This window comes from Nerophis ophidion, linkage group LG01 (assembly GCF_033978795.1).
Source record: "Nerophis ophidion isolate RoL-2023_Sa linkage group LG01, RoL_Noph_v1.0, whole genome shotgun sequence".
NCBI lineage: Eukaryota > Metazoa > Chordata > Actinopteri > Syngnathiformes > Syngnathidae > Nerophis > Nerophis ophidion.
The window spans coordinates 12,890,419-12,905,871 of NC_084611.1; the positions used below are offsets into that span (position 1 = coordinate 12,890,419).

The 15,453-nt window shown below is 40.8% G+C and overlaps 1 protein-coding gene across 3 annotated transcripts in view; it reads left to right on the forward strand.

Moving 5' to 3' along the window:
* The window catches only part of LOC133550332 (SH2 domain-containing protein 3C-like), a 108,997-nt gene that overhangs the window by 12,288 nt on the left and 81,256 nt on the right, over positions 1 to 15,453 (forward strand). For all 3 annotated transcript variants that reach the window (XM_061896412.1, XM_061896413.1, XM_061896414.1), the window contains 3 exons: positions 7,823 to 7,862; positions 10,609 to 10,737; positions 10,856 to 11,252. In XM_061896412.1, coding sequence (XP_061752396.1) covers positions 7,823 to 7,862; positions 10,609 to 10,737; positions 10,856 to 11,252 — 566 coding nt within the window. The remainder of the gene's footprint in view (positions 1 to 7,822; positions 7,863 to 10,608; positions 10,738 to 10,855; positions 11,253 to 15,453) is intronic.

The window sequence follows — 15,453 nt, forward strand, 5'->3', positions numbered from 1 at the left end:
GCAGTGTTTGCGTTAATGCGATTTTTTGTGTCTTTTTATACATTGAAATCAGAAAGAACGCGCGATTCCAAGACCGCAGAATTATTTTTTTTTTCACCGCCCAGTTTGCTTGTTTTTTTGTTATTTTTTTTTATCGATCATTGCTTTCCGTCGGTGTTTTGTTTTGTTTATATTTGCCAGGTCAAATTTCCGTCCCCGTTTATTGCTTTTTTATTAGTCGTAAACTAAGGTGAGTGTAAAGTCAACCTTTTTAACTTCATCCTGTGCCATGTCTCCAGTAAATTACTCGTTTTAGTCTTTGTGAGTCCATGGAAACTTCACTTTTGTCTCCCGCTGCATCGACAACGTTCGAGGATGAAGACATTGGCTTCAAGCTAACCAGCACCCGACCTGACTCCTCCACCCAAAAAACATACTTTTCAGGGTCAACAAACGGGGCAGATATGTGCCTTTTGGATTGTTCAAGTGTCGCTCGCATCTCTGACATAACCGTCATTGTTTACTAGGGGTGTAACGGTACACAACAATTTCGGTTCGTTACGTACCTCGGTTTAGAGGTCACGGTTCGGTTCATTTTCGGTACAGTAAGAAAACAACAAAATATTAATTTTTGGGTTATTTATTTACCAAATTTGTAAACAATGGCTTTATCCTTTTAACATTGGGTCACCATAATAATCCTAACCACGTTAATCCACATTAAACGGCCTCAAGTTGTTGCTTTGATTAAATCAATCAATCAATCAATGTTTACTTATATAGCCCTAAATCACTAGTGTCTCAAAGGGCTGCACAAACCACCACGACATCCTCGGTAGGAAAACTCACACCCAGTGGGACATTGGTGACAATAATGACCCAGTGGGACGTCGGTGACAATGATGACTATGAGAACCTTAGAGAGGAGGAAAGCAATGGATGTCGAGCGGGTCTAACATGATACTGTGAAAGTTCAATCCACAATGGATACAACACAGTCGCGAGAGTCCAGTCCAAAGAGGATCCAAGACACAGCAGCGAGAGTCCCGTTCACAGCGGAGCCAGCAGGAAACCCTCCCAAGCGTAGGCGGACCAGCAGCGCAGAGATGTCCCCAGCCGATACACAGGCGAGCAGTACATGGCCACCGGATCGGACCGGACCCCCTCCACACGGGAGAGTGGGACATAGAAGAAAAAGAAAAGAAACGGCAGATCAACTGGTCTAAAAAGGGAGTCTATTTAAAGGCTAGAGTATACAAATGAGTTTTAAGGTGAGACTTAAATACTTCTACTGAGGGGGCATCGCGAACTGTTACCGGGAGGGCATTCCAGAGTACTGGAGCCCGAACGGAAAATGCTCTATAGCCCGCAGACTTTTTTTGGGCTTTGGGAATCACTAATAAGCCGGAGTCCTTTGAACGCAGATTTCTTGCCGGGACATATGGTACAATACAATCGGCAAGATAAGATGGAGCTAGACCGTGTAGTATTTTATACGTAAGTAGTAAAACCTTAAAGTCACATCTTAAGTGCACAGGAAGCCAGTGCAGGTGAGCCAGTACAGGCGTAATGTGATCAAACTTTCTTGTTCTTGTCAAAAGTCTAGCAGCCGCATTTTGTACCAACTGTAATCTTTTAATGCTAGACATGGGGAGACCCGAAAATAATACGTTACAGTAGTCGAGGCGAGACGTAACAAACGCATGGATAATGATCTCAGCGTCTTTAGTGGACAGAATGGAGCGAATTTTGGCGATATTACGGAGATGAAAGAAGGTCGTTTTAGTAACGCTTTTAATGTGTGCCTCAAAGGAGAGAGTTGGGTCGAAGATAACACCCAGATTCTTTACCGTGTCGCCTTGTTTAATTGTTTGGTTGTCAAATGTTAGAGTTGTATTATTAAATAGAGTTCGGTGTCTAGCAGGACCGATAATCAGCATTTCCGTTTTTTTGGCGTTGAGTTGCAAAAAGTTAGCGGACATCCATTGTTTAATTTCATTAAGACACGCCTCCAGCTGACTACAATCCGGCGTGTTGGTCAGCTTTAGGGGCATGTAGAGTTGGGTGTCATCAGCATAACAGTGAAAGCTAATACCGTATTTGCGTATGATGTCACCTAGCGGCAGCATGTAGATGCTGAAGAGTGCAGGGCCAAGGACCGAACCCTGGGGAACTCCACACGTTACCTTAACGTAGTCCGAGGTCACATTGTTATGGGAGACACACTGCATCCTATCAGTAAGATAAGAGTTAAACCAAGACAGGGCTAAGTCTGACATACCAATTCGTGTTTTGATACGTTCTAATAAAATATTATGATCGACGGTATCGAAAGCAGCGCTAAGATCGAGGAGCAGCAACATAGATGACGCATCAGAATCCATCGTTAGCAATAGATCATTAGTCATTTTTGCGAGGGCTGTCTCCGTGGAGTGATTTGCCCTGAAACCGGATTGAAAGGTTTCACATAGATTGTTAGACGCTAAGTGTTCATTTAACTGCTCCGCAACAATTTTTTCAAGGATTTTTGAAATAAAGGGAAGGTGAGACACCGGTCGGTAGTTTACCATGAGGTCAGGATCGAGGTTAGGTCTTTTAAGAAGAGGATGAATAACCGCTTTTTTGAATGCTAGGGGAACAGTGCCCGAGGAGAGTGATAAGTTTATAATATTTAGCACTGATGGACCTAATAATACAAAGAGCTCCTTGATCAGTTTCCCAGGAAGAGGGTCAAGTAAACATGTTGTCTGTTTTATTCCATTTACACGTTGTAACAATTCCTCTAATGTTATTTCCTCAAAACGAGAGAAACTATTTTGGAGGGCAGTATCCGCCGTATATACAATCGTGTCAGTGTTAATAGAACCCCGTTGTAGCTGGGACGCATTGTCTTTAATCTCCTTTCTAATGACTTCAATTTTCTTACTAAAGAATTGCATAAAGTCATCAGCTGAGTGGGTTGAGCTACTGGAAGGAGTCCCTTGTTGGGTTAGCGATGCTACCGTACTAAACAAAAATTTAGGATCGTTTTTATTACGGTGGATGAGATTTGAGTAATATTTAGCTTTAGCTAAGGTAAGCATGCGTTTATAAGTTATTAAACCATCACTCCATGCTTGATGGTGCACCTCAAGTTTAGTCGTGCGCCATTTGCGTTCCAGCTTTCTACATAATAATTTCTGAGCTCTAGTGTCTTCTGTAAACCACGGGGTGCGCTTTTTTGGAGCCTTTTTTAACTTTAGCGGTGCTATGTTATCAATGGTTTCGCGCAGGGCGTCGTTAAAGTTGTTAGTGAGGTTATCAATAGAGCCCACATACTTTGGGAATGGTGCCATTACCGAGGGCAGTAGGTCAGCAAGAGTTGTCGTTGTGGCTGTATTAATGTTGCGGCTGCTATAGCAGTTATTATTATTATTAGTTTGACGAACATGCGTCTGAACCTCGAATTTTATAAGGTAATGATCAGACAATACTTTAGTATACGGGAGTATCGTAACTTTGGAAACGTTGATGCCCATGACAAGCACTAGGTCTATCGTATTACCGTTGCGATGCGTGGGTTCATTTATTATTTGTGTGAGACCACAGCTATCAATTACAGTCTGGAGCGCTACGCACGGTGGGTCCGATGGGGTATTCATATGGATATTAAAGTCCCCCATTATGATTATATTATCGGCGTGTGTCACTAGATCAGCAACGAACTCTGAGAATTCATTAATAAAGTCCGAATAGGGCCCTGGGGGGCGGTAGATAACAGCCAGGTGTAGAGGCAGCGGTGTGACAGACCTCATAGTAAGCACCTCAAACGATTTATATTTATTATTTATGTTAGGACTAAGGTTAAAGTTTTCGTTGTATATTAGTGCAACCCCCCCACCCCTTTTGAGCGGACGGGCAATATGCGCATGTGTAAAGTTAGGAGGACATGCCTCATTTAGCGCAAAAAAGTCGTTTGGTTTAAGCCAGGTTTCGCTGAGACCGATGACGTTAAGATTGTTGTCTCTGATAATATCATTAACTAACAACGTTTTAGGAGACAATGATCTTATGTTTAAAAAACCTATATTATAGGTAGTGGGCTGTTTTAGGGAGTTTTTGATCAAATTATCCGTAGTAGCAATATTAATAATGTTGTGTTTATTATGCCCAGTGCATTTAGTATAGTTACGACCATATCTAGGAATTGATACGACAGGAATTTTCCGATTGTTTGATTGTTGCTTTGATAAACTGCACGCATCATGGTTAGCCACCTCAGTAACGGGGATTTTCCGATTGTTTGTTTGTTGCTTTGATAAACTGCACGCATCATAGTTAGCCACCTCAGTAAAACACATGTCCAACTCTGAAACACTCAAAGCAGAAAAAACTTGTTCTAATTTAACTGACTCCTTACCCAGACCAGTAGTCTCGCATTTTCCATCTAAATCCGTCTTCGGGATGGAGGAAAGTGGTGTTCTGTGGGGATTAGCCTTCTGCTTTGTTTTTAGCCCCGCTCGGCATCCGCGTTTCCGATCACACCGCTGGCGTCTGCTCCGTAGACGGCCCCCGCTGCTACTAGACTCCCCTGCTTCACAGGCCGCTGGATGTAGCCGCCGATGTATTCCCGTGCTAGTTAGCAAGTCTAGCACGCAAGTGTCTATCGGTCCAAAACGGCCCGATGTGTCCACATCCAGAAGTGTCTGGCGGTCGTACGTGATCACGGAGTGACCACGATGTGAGCCAGCCATTAAGTTTGTGGAATTGTCCGGTATTTCTGCCAAATGTTCCATCTTTAGCAGGAGCTCCTCGAGTGCGCAGCCCGTCCGGGCGCCGCCATCTTGGAATCAATAAATAAAATGACAAAACCTTTCTTCTACATATAAAAAGTGCAACATTAAACAGTTTCAAGTCAGCTGATCATGCTTAATTTATTACAGCATTTGGGAAGCCTGGAGTTGACTTTTATTATACACACACACGCACACACACACACACACACACACACACACACACACACACACACACACACACACACACACACACACACACACACACATGCAAGCACACACACAGCAAAATGAGCTAACGTAACGCTAAAAGCTAATTAGCCTTCACCTCAACCCAGAACTATGAGAGAGCTGAGCTGCAGTTTAAGTTTCTAGAAGTTCAACGGGCTTATAGTGATGTTTGTAATAGTTGTGACTTGGAAGTGTTTTTTATAATTTGGGGAGTGTACGATGTCAGCTGCTCACCTTCTAAACACATATCTGCTCATCTCGATGCCGGAGCACTGACTCCATGCTTTCTGAATACGCACTGCTGATTGGCTGTTACATCGCTTCTGAATACGCACTGCTGATTGGCTGTTACATCACTCTGAATACGCACTGTTGATTGGCTTTGTATGTAACCAATCAGATGGTTGTGTGGACGGGACAATGCTGGGTGCTCACTGCTCAGACAGAGGCAGCTGCAGAGCAGCTTGTTAAGACTTTAGATTACAAACTTGTTCGATACACCCTTGTAATAATAATAATAATAATGGATTAGATTTATATCGCACTTTTCTATTGTTATATACTCAAAGCGCTCACAGAGAAGTGGGAACCCATTATTCATTCACACCTGGTGGTGGTAAGCTACATCAGTAGCCACAGCTGCCCTGGGGTAGACTGACTGAAGCGTGGCTGCCAATTTGCGCCTACGGCCCCTCCGACCACCACCAATCATTCATTCATCATTCATTCACCGGTGTGAGCGGCACCGGGGGGAAAGGGTGAAGTGTCCTGCCCAAGGACACAACGGCAGCGACTTTGATGTCCATAGGTGGGAAGCGAACCTGCAACCCTCAGGTTTCTGGCACGGCCGCTCTACCCACTACGCCATGCCGAACCGAAACCCCCGTACCGAAATGGTTCAATACAAATACACGTACCGTTACACCCCTATTGTTTACTGAAGCAGAGATGCTGCGCATGCGTCGCCAAGTTCTGCTTTTTATCGATAGACTTATCAGATCTAATTTTTTATTATCTATAGCGGGGGAGTCAAAAGTGTGGCCCGGAGGCCATCTGCGGCCCGCAGCTAATGATTTAAAAGCCCACGGCAAATTCGAAAAATACTTTTAAAATAAACAAAAACATAACAAAAGTGGAATAAAACAACTTACAGGTGAAATGTAATTTAGAAAAAGTTGCAATTTTGACTAATAAAACAAAACTGTTTTTTTCCCTTAAAACTGTCATTGCTCAAAACATAATATTGAATCAAAATTAATGTTTTTATGAATTATTGACCTATTCAAGGCTCTGATTACTTCACATCAAATGTTCCACTTTGAGAAATATGTTTTGTGGAAGATTGTACATATTTTTTGTGTTTGCCATAAAAAAACATAAAAACATATATATATGCTCAATATATCGCGGGTTTGTCTCTGTGCGATATAGAAAATGACTTTATCGTGATATTCGAGTATACGTTCTCACGCAGTTGCTTTATGCTTTTATCACTCTTTCCTGTCTCTCCTTCTCACAGAGACTTAAAACAAGCGCACCTTCTTACATACGTCACATACTGTCGCGTCATACGGCCTCGCACAGCAGAGAGGTAGCAGCATGGGTAACATTAGCTGTGATGCTAGCGGAGTGGTGCGAGTGGTAATACGAGAGAAAGACGGTGCGAATCTGGTAACAAATGAAGGAAGAATAATTAATTCCCAAGAAAAACAGCACAGGGTCCATCGTCTGGCAGGGTTTGGATTTCAAGCGGGAAGATGTCAAACAAGTATGCGGCAAAAGCGTCGCTCCAAAAAGTAACACCTACTGCTAATTTGTAGCATCATTTAAAAAGTCACCCGCTAGAGAATAAAGAGTGCTTGAAACTCCGCATGTCAACATCTCCGTTTGGTGCCACACCCACAAAATGCCCAAGCAACCATTTCCAGATCAACACCATATGACAAAAGTAGTCAACAACAGAAGGAGATAACGTCCACAGGAACCTACCACATAGCGAAGGACATAAACCATTTGATTTCCCATTATGCAGCTCATTTTTATTTGACAGTTAATTGAAATATGTTGTGTGACATCATGCACAAAATTGCACTTTATTTGTTTTAAAACTATTGTAGTGGCGTTCTGTACAAAAAGTGAACTTTAATTTAGTGTTGTTTTGATATGTCATCTTAGTGACATCATGCACAAAAGTGCACTCATCACTTGTTTTAAAATGTCTCTGACAATCTTGCACTTTCTGTTTTGAAATGACATGAATGTTTGTGCCACTGCTTAATAACTGTTTAATAAATACAGTTTTGGTCAATTGACTTAGTTGTGATTTCCCTCTCTGCATGGAAGTTTAAAATGAGCATATATTAATGCAGTATGAAGAAGAATGTTTTAATGTAGACACATAGAATCATCATATTGCTGTGATTATATGGATCAGGTGTTCATTCAAGGCTAAGGCAAAATATGGAGATATATATCGTGTATCGTGACATGGCTTAAAAATATTGAGATATTAATAAAAGGCCATATCGCCCAGCCCTATTTTCCGCGTTTATTTGGTGAAAAACACTTTTTTCCTACCGATCGCCTTTGTCCCTGCATCCCGGTGTTCCAACCCAAAGAGATTGCGACATATTTCGTCCCGTGGTCGATTATTTTGAAGGCGTACTCAATAAAAATGAATTCATTAAGGGATTTTTTTTTTTACTAGTTTTTGTACACACAATATTTGGCTCCAGGCGGTGCACAAAAACCAGGACGTAAGAAAACCCGAGTACCAACTTACAGCAAGAACTGAATAATGACTGAATGATAACTTTCCTTTTTCTTTTTGGACTTTTCAGCCAGTGTGACGTGGCAGAGAGCAGTAGTGAATATGTGAAGGTGAGCTCTTTCTCTTTTGTCTCCATCTTGTTGTCCTTTTATGAAACTCACAGCTGTCAGTCACACACACTCACACACACACGCACGCACACACACGCACACACACACATACACACGGGCGTCACTGTCCTCGCTAATGTAATGAAAGGCCTTTACACACACACACACACACACACACACACACACACACACACACACACACACACACACACACACACACACACACACACACACACACACACACAGTTGTCTGTTGTCCTGTGTAGTGGTTCTGGTCCGGTGCCAAGTCTCGTGAACAAACCGTTATGTGTTAAGTAGACGACTGCCAGGCGTGAGAAAACACAAGGTCATATAAATCTGGGGTGTCCAAAGTGTGTCCCGAAGCTATTTAAAAAAGAAATACAATTAGGAAAAAAACAGATCAAAACTTGAATTAAAGAGTAAACAGGAAAATGTAACGAGAAAATGGTGCACTGTTCACTTGAATAACACAAAGCTGCAATGCAAATATATATATATATATATATATATATATATATATATATATATATATATATATATATATATATATATATATATATATATATATATATATATATATATATATATATACCGTATTTCCTTGAATTGCCGCAGGGCATATAGTATGCGCCTGCCTTGAATTACTGCCGGGTCAAATTCGCTTCCCAAAATAATTAGCGCATGCTTAGTATTACCGCCTGGTCAAACTTGTGACATCACGAGTGACACTTCCCTTGTCATAATTTTCAAATGGAGGAGGCTGATTTCAATACCGGTAATTTGAAATCGCATAAAGGGAAGAAGATTAAGAGCTATTCAGTAGGATTTAAGGTCCAAGCTTACATCACACTCAAGTTCATCACACTGCATACCTTTGGTAAGTGCCGGAGTGAGAAGAGGTTTTAAAATAATTAGCGCATGCTTACTTTTACCGCATGCTTTTGGTAAGCGCAGGAGTGAGAAGAGGTTTTAAATTAATTAGCGCCCCGGCGGCAATTCAAGGAAATACGGTATATACATATATATATATATATATATATATATGTGTATATGCGTATATATATATATATATATATATATATATATATATATATATATATATATATATATATATATATATATATATATATGTGTATATATATATACATATATATATATATATATGTATGTATGTATGTATATATATATATATATATATATATATATATATATATATATATATATGTATGTATGTGTATGAATGTATATATACATACATACACACATATATATATGTATATATATGTATGTATATGTGTGTATATATATGCATATATATAAATATACATATACATGTATATGTATACAGTATGTGTATATATGTATATATGTGTATATATGTATATCTATATATATATGTGTATATATGTATATATGTATGTATGTATATATGTGTATATATGTATATATATATATATATATATATATATATATATATATATATACAGAACTGTCTCAGAAAATTTGAATATTGTGATAAAGTCCTTTATTTTCTGTAATGCAACTAAAAACATGAAAATGTCATACAATCTGGATTCATTACACATCAACTGAAATATTGCAAGCCTTTTATTATTTTAATATTGCTGATTATGGCATACAGCTTAAGAAAACTCAAAAGTCCTATCTCAAAAAATTTGAATATTTCCTCAGACCAAGTAAAAAAAAAAGATTTATAACAGCAAAACAAAATCAAGCATTTGAAAATGTCAATTAATGCACTCAGTACTTGGTTGGGAATCCTTTTGCACGGATTACTGCATCAATACGGCGTGGCATGGAAGCAATCGGACTGTGGCATTGCTGAGGTGTTATGGATGCCCAGGATGCTTCAATAGCAGCCTTTCGCTCATTTGCATTATTGGGCCTGGTGTCTTTCAGCTTCTTCTTCACAATAACCCACAAATTCTCTATGAGGTTCAGGTCAGGGGAGTTGGCAAGCCAATGGAGGACAGTAATGCCATGGTCAGTACACCAGTTACTGGTGGTTTTGGCACTGTGGACAGGTGCCAGATCATGCTGGAAAATGAAATCATCATCTCCATATCTCAGTTATTTTGAACACTCTAATTAATTACTGGGGCACTTTTTGGGTCCCCGGGAATTTAAACGTTTATTTTTTTGGGGAAAAAAAAGGGCCCTCAAACATAAAAAGAATGAAACATTTTTAGTGGCATCGGATAGATTGGAAGCTGTTGAAATTAAAAAAATATGTATTTCACTTATTTTGAACAGGCAAATGACTGACACCCTTTTGGGTCCCTGGGAACTTAAACGTTTATTTTTTTGAAAATGAAAAAATATAAAAATGGCCCCCGCATGCTTTCACTTTTCAGTGTGTGACCCCTTAGTGGAAAAAGTGTGTGTGTGTGTGTGTGTGTGTGAGAGGACAAAAGAGAACACCCCCCCCCCCCCCCCCCCCCCCCCTCACTGTCTGTCGCCCACATAAAGTGCTGATCTACAGTAGCATCTCTCTGAAACAAAGCCCTGCTGAGGAATGGCCCCCTTCCCACATTAACGTTGCCACGGCGACAAGGCCACGCACTGGTCTGGGTCTTCTTCCCCCCCCCCCATGTGCGCAAAGAGGTCCCTGTCACTTGGCCGCCACAGCAGATCTCGGGGTTTCCCGGTTCGGATGAGTCCCGGTCTTGGTGCTCGCAGGGTTCTCACCGGGATGTTCTTTCAGTTCTCCAAGGACAAGTTCTGGTTGGAGCCGCCGTCGGAGGACCTGAAGAGGCAGCTGGAGGAGGAGCTGAAGCTCAGCAGCTCCAACCTGAGGAGCCATGCCTGGTACCACGGACCCATCCCCCGGGAGGTCTGGCACACACACACACACACACACACACACACACACACACACACACACACACACACACACACACACACACACACACACACACACACACAAGTCCGGTAACAGAAAGTGTTCTCAGGTTTCAGAGAGTCTGCTGTCCAACCATGGCGACTTCCTCATCAGGGACACTGATTCCAGTCCGGGGGACTTTGTCCTGACGGCTCGCTGGGACCAGAAGACCAACCACTTCCCCGTCAGCAAGACGCTGAAGACCCGGGTCCAGTACAGTCTGGACCGGGAGTCCTTCGACTCGATGCCTGCGCTCGTTCGCTTCTACGTGGGCGGCCGAGGGCCCCTGACCCGCTGGAGCCCCGCCCAGATCCACCAGCCGGCCAACCGGACGCTGCCACTGAGCTACCTGGAGACGGCGTTTGGCACCGCCCTGGACCCGTGTCCCATCTCCCCGAAGAAGCGTGGCAAGGGACCCCAGCAACACTTCCACTCTGATGAAGAGACTCGCCTCCCAGCTGACGATGGTGAGTTCAAGGCCACCCGTTAAACGGACGTTTACATGTTTAAATCCGCATTGCCTCCTGAACATTATGGGGCGCTTTGTTTAATTTGACCTTGCTTAGCTACAAAAAGAGAATGCTTCTGGCTAATAGCTGTCACTTACGCAGTTTTGGACCGCGATAAGTGAATTTTCCAGATGTAGGAGTTATTATATATAAAGCGAATATTTTCATAGTAAGAGCACAAGAATACTGTGTACGACCTTGGAAATAAGGATTTTAACATTATTTGGGTCTTCTAAAAGTGAAATAACACCCTTAAAGTCACCTGTACACTTGTTTTAACCAGTATATTGGAGAAAAAGACATATTTAGCATTAAATTAATGTTAACATGATGACATAGGACAAGTTAACATACTTCTAAGACTGTGCCAAGTATTAAAATGCGCTATTTTTTCTAGTAAACAGACAACATTAGCTAAAAAGATAGCATGAAGCATACAGACAACATTAGCTAAAAAGATAGCATGAAGCATTAACATGCTAATAAAGGAGACTGCACTATTTTTAGGTGTAAACATACAAAATTAGCTAAAAAGCTAACATAAAGCATTAACATCCTAACATTAGCATAAGAGGTTAGCATGCTTCCAAGATAGCGCCAAGTATCAAAAACTATAATTTTTAGGTGTAAACAAACCAAATTGGTTAAAAAGTTATTATAAAACAATAGCATGTTAACGTTAGCATGTTAGCATGTGACTGGATTAGAGGAAATACCAAAAGGCTCTATTTGGGGTGTAAACATAAAAAAATAGCTAAAATGCTAGCATGAAACAATAGCATGTGCATGTTAACATGATGAGCAGCACGGTGAAAGAGGGGTTAGTACGTCTGCCTCACAATACGAAGGGGCTAAATAGTCTTGGGTTCAATCCCGGGCTCGGGATCTTTCTGTGTGTAGTTTGCATGTTCTCCCCGTGACTGCGTGGGTTCCCTCCGGGTACTCCGGCTTCCTCCCACCTCCAAAGACATGCACCTGGGGATAGGTTGATTGGCAACGCTAAATTGGCCCTAGTGTGTGAATATTGTCCGTCTATCTGTGTTGGCCCTGCGATGAGGTGGCGACTTGTCCAGGGTGTCCCCCGCCTTCCGCCCGATTGTAGCTGAGATAGGCACCAGCGCCCCCCGGAACCCCAAAAGGGAATAAGCGGTAGAAATTGGATGGATGGATGTTAACATGATGACTTTCTAAGATAGCGCCAAGTATTAAAATGCCCTATTTTTAAATGTAAACATACAAAGCTGGCATAAAGAGTTACCATGCTAACGTTAACTTGCTAATATAAGAGACATTAGCATACTTCCAAGATGGTGCCAAGTATCTGGGCCCGAGCTCATTTAAGATGGACTGATGCAAAGTGGAAAAGTGTTCTGTGGTTTGACGAGTCCACATTTCAAATTGTGTTTGGAAACTGTGGACGTGGTGTTCTTCGGAACAAAGAGGAAAATAACCATCCGGATTGCGTGGTGGTGCGCAACCTGAGGGTCCCTGGTTCAATCCCCACCTAGTACCAACCTCGTCACGTCCGTTGTGTCCTTGAGCAAGACACTTCACTTTTGCTCCTGATGGGTGCTGGTTAGCGCCTTGCATGGCAGCTCCCTCCATCAGTGTGTGAATGTGTGTATGAATGGGTGAATGTGGAAGTAGAATCAAAGCGCTTTGAGTACCTTGAAATTAGAAAAGCGCTATACAAGTACAACCCATTTATTAATTCATTCATTTTTACGGTAAAAAAAACAACAAATTATTTTGCTAGCATACAATGTTAGCATGCTAACATTAACATGCTGGCACATGACCATCAATACCCATTGCACAGTTAGTAGGTATAAACATACACATTATTTAAAAAGCTAGCATAAAATGTTAGCATGCTAACATTAACATGCTGGCACATGACCATCAATACCCATTGCACAGTTAGTAGGTATAAACATACACATTATTTAAAAAGCTAGCATAAAATGTTAGCATGCTAACATTAACATGCTGGCACATGACCATCAATACCCATTGCACAGTTAGTAGGTATAAACATACACATTAACTAGAAAGCTAGCATAATATGTTTGGAAACTGTGCCATACTTCTAAAATTATCAAAAATCGTGATTTTTAGGTTTAAACGTATAAAATTGGCTAAAAATCTAGCATAAAGTGTTAGCATGCTAACATTAACATGATGACATAGGACAAGGACAAGTTATCGCATACTTGCAACCTTGAGACCTCCGATTTCGGGAGGTGGGACGTGGGGGCGCGGTCGGGGGTGGGGCGGAGGCGTGGTTGGAGCTGGGGGCATGGTTAAGAGGGGAGGGGTGTATATTTACAGCCAATTCACCAACTCAAGTATTTCATATATATTTTATATATATATATATATATATATATATATATATATATATATTTATATATATATATATATATATATATATATATTTATATATATATATATATATATATATATATATATATATATATATATATATATATATATATATATATATATATATATATATATATATATGTATATATATAGCTGTTACATAGCTCTGAATACGCACTGCTGATTGGCTTTGTATGTAACCAATCAGATGATTGTGTGGGCGGGACAATTAGGCAGAGACAGAGGCAGAAAGCAGAGCAGCTTGTGAAGACTTCTGCTTCCAAACTCGTTCGGTACGCCCGCGTGCCGAACCGAAACCCCCTTACCGAAACGGTTCGATACAAATACACATACCGTTACACCCCTAATATATATATATATATATATGAAATACTTAACTTATATATATGAAATACTTAACTTTTAGTGAATTCTAGCTATATATATTTATTTTATTATATATATAAATAAAATAAACGGTTGAATTTCAGAATGCACCTATCAAATACACAGTAATAAAAACACAGTTGTTCTACTGAGTACACTGTGCTTGCTGGCTATTAAAAAAAACAACAACAACACTTACCTTTCACTATTTGAGTAACGTCACTTCTGAGTTTCCAGAAGATAGCGCCAGTATGTGCTTTGCCCTGCCGTCTCTCGCTGTCAAATCTGTTCGTTTTTTTGTTGTTTGCGTCTATTTTCGTCCGGGAGGGTTGGCAAGTATGAGTTAGCGTACGTCTAAGATAGCGCCAAATTTTAAAATGCACTATTTTTAGGTGTAAACATACAAAATGATCTGAACAGCTTGCATAAAACGGTAGCATGCTAATAAAAGATATGTTAGCATACTTCCAAAATGCTGACAAACATTAAAATCAATGATTTTTAGGTTTATCCATCCATCCGTTTTTCCACCGCGTATTCCCTTTTGGGGTCGCGGGGGCGCTGGCGCCTATCTCAGCTACAATCGGCCGGAAGGTGGGGTACACCCTGGACAAATCGCCAACTCATCGCAGGGCCAACACAGATAGACAGACAACATTCACACACTAGGGCCAATTTAGTGTTGCCAATCAACCTATCCCCAGGTGCATGTCTTTGGACAAACAAAATTATTGAAAAAGCTAGCACAACACGATAGCATGCTAATGTTTGCATGATGACTTAGGATAAGTTAGCATATAGTACTTCTAATATCTTGCCAGGTATTAAATTCACAATTTTTAGGTGTAAACATAGAAAGGTAGCTTAAAAGCCGGCATAAAACATTAGCATGCTAACATAAGAGAGGTTAAGTGATGATTTTTTTGGTTCAAACATACAAAATTATCTAAAAAAAAAGGGAGGAAGAAAACGCTATATTGTACTGTAATACATAAAAGGCAGGGTCGTCCAAACCCAGACGTTCCTCGTTATAGTCTGGTAAGTTTTATCTAAGCATCTTTGCCGCCATCTTGTGGACAGTGTGAGTGTTACCAGTCCATGACCACATGTTTCTACTGAGCCTCACTTTATATGTCCACATGCTAACAACCTCACGGTGCATATAAACCATACCCAAACCAGAAAGTTCACACACATTTGCACACAACGTACACTATGTAGACATTATAAAGAAATATAGGCCACCTTTTCAAATTATACCCATTTAGATCCACCACAAAGCATGATGGGTAATATGCAAAACACTCCCTTTCCACTTTTTGCCACGCTGGTCGTCACGGAACAACAAGGTAGGAGTCGACCTTTCACATACAGTAATCTGAAAAAG